Genomic DNA, 6,000 nt, shown 5'->3' with positions numbered 1-6,000 from the left:
TGACAAGGAACGTAACTCATCCCATTTTAGAATAGCTCTGGTTTTAAGAGCCCTTCTTCTTAGCGTGAGCCAAAACCTGCTTCTATGTGATGGACAAATGTGATATCGTGGTTTATAATAAATATATATTTGATCTTTGTTCCTGTTTTTGGCAGAGCTCCTAAAACCCTTGGAATTTCCTAAGTGATAAGGTATCTTGATAGCTGTGACATCCTTTTCAAACATACTTGACTTTATGTTAATAAGGTGGCTTTTAGAAAGCCCGTAAGGATGAGAGTCACTAGGGGAACCAATAATGTGATTCAAGGCTTGGAACGTCCAGAGCCAGCCCTTCAACCTCTGGGGAATGGAGAGGTGTCTAAGATGGAGTTCAGTCACCACTGGCTGGTGATTTAATCAGTCATGCAAAGTAATGAAGCATCCATGAAAACCTAAAAGGACAGGGTTGAGGGAGCTTCCAGGTTGGTGAAATCAGACTGCCTCTATATGCCATGGTGCTGGGGCCTCAAACTCCAAGAGAACAAAAACTCCTGCATTCAGAATCTTGCCCTGAGTATCTCTTCCTTCTGGCTGTTAATTTGTATCCTCTATATATTCTGCAATGAACCAGCAATCTAGTAAAGAAACAGGGTTTCTGGGATCCCTGGGTGGTGCAGTGGTTTGGCGCCTGCCTTTGGCCCAGGGTGCGATCCTGGAGACCTGGGATCGAATCCCACGTTGGGCTCCTGGTGCATGGAGCCTGCTTCTCCCTCTGCCTGTGTCTCTGCCTCTCTCTCTCTCACTGCGTGCCTATCATAAATAAATAAAAATTAAAAAAATAAATAAATAAAAAAAGAAACAGGGTTTCTGAGTTCTGTGAGCCCACCTAACAAATTCATCAAACCCAAGGTGGGAGATAGAGAAGTACAATATGGAAATCTCTGGTTTACAACTGGTCCATCAGAATCACAAGTAACAACCTGGATTTGTGATTGACATCTGAAGTGGGGACAATTCTAAACTGAACCTTTGACCAGTGAAACTGACACTCCACTCCATGTAGAGAGTGGCAAGTCTAGTTGAATTATGTATGGAATACATAGATGGTGTCTGAGAATTGCTTGGTGTGTGTGTGGGGGGGGGGAGAAAGACACACATACTAGAATTGGTGTCAGAACTGTAACAAGTGAATGAGAAAAGATGGAAAACCTGATAGCAAGGTAGGTAAGAGAAAAATGCTATCTGAGCAATTTGGAAGAAGAGCATTGAGTCACAATTATTTGACCATGGGATATGAGTTCATCATTTCTTAATGATATTTTTAAAAAACAAAATATTTTCTCTATCCACCATGCTTACATAGGCGTCTTATTGATTCAGTGTTTGTGATGATGGTGGGTTTTTTTTGTTTGTGCTTTGTTTTATGATGATGGTGTTAAACAAATGAAAAATACTGATGTATTCTAGTTTTTGGCTCCTTGGTGTCCTAAGTCTCAGCTTCTCAGCTATATTTAAGTGTGCATGCCCTTTAAATAAGGAGTGAGATATGAAACATGTACAAGTACAGTTTGTTCGCCAACTAATTAGAATGAGTGCCAACCAGTCTGGTGCATTTCAGCTAATATCTGACTGCTTCAAACTACGGGAGAATCAAGCTATTAGAGTGCTGAGTTTAAATACTACATATTTTTATTTTGTCTTTATTGTAATGAACAAGCCTATCTTTAGCTCCTGCTGTGCACTTTTGGAGGGTCTTCCATATGGTTGCTGCTAAGTATTTTGGCATTTTTCCCAACTGTTACAATTGGGTCAGTGGGGGGGACTGTATAGGAGTCATAAAACAAGGGTGACTGCAGCAGGGAGGAGTACCATTACTACGCACATAACAGCTTATTGCCTCGCATGCACTCAAGCACAGCTCAACACCATTCATTACAACAGGCAGCCAGGGTAAACTGCCTTTTTGCCATATAGTTTACACAGAAAGGCCAGGTCTTGGGTTCAGAGACTAGAGTTCTTATTTCTAGTTTTTCTTGTTTCCTTACTCATTGTCCCATAATATCTAGAATAATCTGCATATCATTATATCATTCTGAGAAAGTTTTCATGAGCAGTCTCAGCTAAATTTTAGCAACAACAGCAGGATTATCAGTGTCCCTGAGGACTTTGATATGAGAGAGAAAAAAAAATGAGGAAGCAAAGTCTGACTCCTACAAACACAAAAAATCTTTGAGACATGATTCATAAAGCCAGAGGTGACTAACAGTATTGACACTATAACTGCAGTGTTTCCCCTGGCAGAAATGACGTGAAACAAAGGCTATTGCTATTTTTATCCCGTGGAAGACAGTGTGGCTTAAAGCACTAGTAGATTGGAAGGGGAGAAGTTCGCAGCAAAATTACTACGATTCTAAACAGTGAAATAATATATTCTACTGAGATGTGCGTACACACACACATACACGCAGAGTGAAACAATGAACTTAAGGTCTTGATTCAAAGACTGTGTTTTCCGTATTTATGCTTATACGCACAAGTATTCTTTAAATAATTTATTACGCTTTTCCTTTAGGGGCTCCTCCCCCAACACACATTAAGCACCAAGATGCAGTCACATAGCATTGTAATAGCTTCACAGTATCTTCATGAATTTTTCTCGAGCAATTACAAGGAATAGAGATTTTAAGAAATAGAGACCTTCAAATCCGTATGCAAAGATGTGGGGTTTTTTGTTTGTGTTTTTCACATTTCCGGCCAAGAACAGTAAATAAAAAGTGTTGCATTACGTTGCTCCCTATTCCCTACCTCCCGCCATCCCCGAGCCCAGGAACAGGATTCCCAGGAGCACGCCGGGCGGTCGAGCCCCGGGCCGGGCGAGGCAGGTGCACGCCTCTCAGGACCCCCGGGGGGGGGGGGCTGCACCCGCCAGCGCGCGGGAGGCTCGACCAGGCAGGGCGGGAGACCCGTGAACTTCGGAGACACGGCCCCCGGCCCCCGGCCGCAGCCAGCCCCGAACTTGGGAAAGTCCTGACCCAGCAACGGGATGTTGGAAACCAGCTGGCTCCGGGACGACCCACGCTTGTCCCGCCGCGCCGGAGACCCCCACTGCAGCCTCCCGCCACCAAGGAGGCAAGGGCTCGCGCACGCTCCCTCGGCCAGCAAGCCCCACGAGCCCCGCAGGCACCTGCCCACCGCCGCGGCCCGCCACGCCCCCCCCGAGGCGAGCCCGCGCCGCCCGCGCCGCGCCGCGCCGCACCGCACCGCACGGCCGCGGCGGGAAGGGCGGGCAGCGCCGGGGTGAGGGCAGCGGCAGCGGCTTCGGGCGCCGCAGTGCGCAGGCGCGCGCGCCTAATACGCAGGCGCCGCCTACAAGTGACTTCTCCGAAAAGTGTCTTAGTTGCCGGTCACCTGAGCTCGGGCGCCTCGGCTGCGGGAGGCTTCGCGACGCCCGCCCTCCGCGGTCCCGCCCGGAGACCTGCCCTCGCCGCCTGCCCCTCGCCCCGCCGCCGCAGCGGGCCGTCTGCGGGCCCGAGTCCTCCCTCCTGTCCTCTCCCGGCCGCGGGCGGGACCGGGCGGAGCCGGGCGGCCCGGGCGCGGCCCCTGACCATGGCGTCGCTCTTCAAGAAGAAAACCGTGGACGGTGAGTCGAGGCCGGGCGGAAGGGGCCCCCGCGGCGCTTCTCCGGCGTGTCTCGGGCGCTTCCGGCCACGGTCCTCCCTGCTCCCTGGGGCGGGGTCGCGGCCGTGGCCCCGGCCCCACAGGTGACCGCCCCGTGCGTCACTCCTCTGCTTCCCGCGTCTTGGGACGCGCCGCGCCCCAGCCTCACCTGCGCGGCTCGGCTCCGGCCGACGCCCCCGCCCCCGCCCCCGCCCCCGCCCGTCTTCCTCCCTTAGCGACACCTTGAGCCCTTCGGGGGGACTGGATGCGGCTGGCTCTGGAGTGTCATTAGACGGTGATTCGACGAATTTCCTGCTGGCTGCATCTGTTGGTTGGTTGCCCCTGCATCTTGGAGCTCTTGTACTTTTTGGGGTGCAGACAGCACGCCCGTGTTGAGCTGGAGGAGGGGATAACAGGCTCCAGGTACAAAGTGAGCCTGGGTCTGGGTCGTCTTGCCTTTGAGAATGTCCCACCAATAGAGACGTGAAACAAATGCTTCTTTACTGACTCCACTAGAAATATAAAGGAAACCTAAGGGAAGTGACTTGGGTTTGCTTTTTATAATGTATTTTTCCTTCCCTATCTAAGTAAAAGATGTGATACGTATTTCTGCATAGAAGTTTATATTTTCAGACACTTGCATTGTTTCAGACATTTAGCTCAATGTCATCTTAAGAAGAAAAAAAGAATGTACAAAAATATGTAAATTGTTTATAAGCAATTACTGTAGTGTATATTATATAACACTAATGAATTATTCTTGGTATTTTCATTGACTGCCACCAGGAATCAAATTCATTCAAGTTATTTAAAAATTGTGTTTCCTATTACATGTTGAGTCTAGGTTGCTGTTGGTTCAACCAAAGAATCACTTCTTTGTAAGGGTCTCACCCTGCCACAAAAGGAGCAGTGCTACCACTGCTAGACCGCGATTGGTACAAACAGTGCTGAGTCCAGACCTGGGGTAATTCTTTATTCCTTTGTATGGACTATCCCAGTGCCAGCAACATTATTTTGGGGAGGATAACAAAGACATCACTTTTACTTTGCCACTCTATCCTTCACTTCAACACATAATGTAATTTTAGTCCTAATTTAGTGCACAGCATAATACATTTTTGCCTGCCCTGAATGGGCGACAAAAAAAATTTTTTTTCTGATTTATGGACTTTTTATTAACTAAGAAGTACCATTTACAGTACCTGGAATACCTTCCGAGTTGGTATAGGATGTAGTACAATTATTTGAGATGGATTTTATTTGAGAATGCCATCTAATTTTGAATGTGGCACTTTCTTCACTGTTTCAGTACCAATATCGTGGTTTTCTGTACTCGTGGGCAGGTGGGGAGGGGCAGAAAGGTTTATTTTTTTGTTTCAATTTTATTTAGTGAGAATTTACTAAAGAGAGGAAAAGAGTTAGACCTTTGTTACTGGGATGTTACAGATTGTATTTTAAAAAAACATCTTAACATTAAAGGCCAAACAGCTTTAATTGCTTAATATCTGTCAAATATTTTCACAGACATAAATGTTAGTTCTGTATTCTCATTGGTGTGCTTCTTGGTGAATTTGGCAGGCTAGTGACTATTGTATTGTACTTGAAGTACAGACCAGAGAAAGAGAAAAGAGAAAAAACAGTGAGGATGTTTAATTGTATACTCATTTGCAGTTGGGTTAATTCATCCAAGAAATAATGTTTTTTGCTAAATAGGTTTATTTGTGAAAATAAAGTCTTAAGGACTTTGGCTAGGAACTATACTACTGATTTAAAAGATCTATGTGTGAAATTTCTGAATATAAATTTGGCCACTGTGTGCATTTACTATAACTACTAAACTGCATACTTGATGGTTTTTTTTTTTTACATTATCATGTCAATTCAGATCACTTAATGACATTCTAATTATAGATTTGTACTTTCATTTTTCTGATATAGAGCTTTATTGGTGTTTTTACTCTTTGTTTTATTAAAAAGAGGGTGTTTTGTTGAAAAGGTGACAGCATTCTTCTTAGCAGTAATGAGGCTGTATATTATGAAATGTAATGTATTTTTATGCATTTCACCCAGATCCTTAGACTCGTTGATTATTGATCATAAGATCTTTTGCTGTATGCTGCCTTTTTATCTGTTTCAGCAGTAATGAAATTCTGATATATAAGGAAATATGTAACTGCATATAGATCTGGAAAATGAATCTTTTTGTCTCTTTGGATTGGCTGGAAGAGTTGCATGCTATATCATTAAAGACTACGGCACTTGTAAATTAAAAAGGGAGACAACATTACAGCACTTATTACTATTCAGAGTTATGTTTAATTCATTTTTGACACAAAGATGAACAAGACTGCAGTGTATACTTTG

General features: G+C 45.2%; 1 protein-coding gene across 1 annotated transcript in view; it reads left to right on the top strand.

The window, feature by feature from the left end:
• Positions 1–3,268: 3,268 nt before the first annotated feature.
• The window catches only part of CHMP2B (charged multivesicular body protein 2B), a 28,352-nt gene continuing 25,620 nt past the window's right edge, over positions 3,269–6,000 (top strand). The window contains exon 1 of the mRNA XM_072806506.1: positions 3,269–3,619. Coding sequence (XP_072662607.1) covers positions 3,586–3,619 — 34 coding nt within the window. The 5' untranslated portion in view covers positions 3,269–3,585. The remainder of the gene's footprint in view (positions 3,620–6,000) is intronic.

Source organism: Canis lupus, chromosome 30 (assembly GCF_048164855.1).
Source record: "Canis lupus baileyi chromosome 30, mCanLup2.hap1, whole genome shotgun sequence".
NCBI lineage: Eukaryota > Metazoa > Chordata > Mammalia > Carnivora > Canidae > Canis > Canis lupus.
Note: the sequence above shows the minus strand (reverse complement) of the source record. Positions and strands in the feature narration are given on the sequence as shown.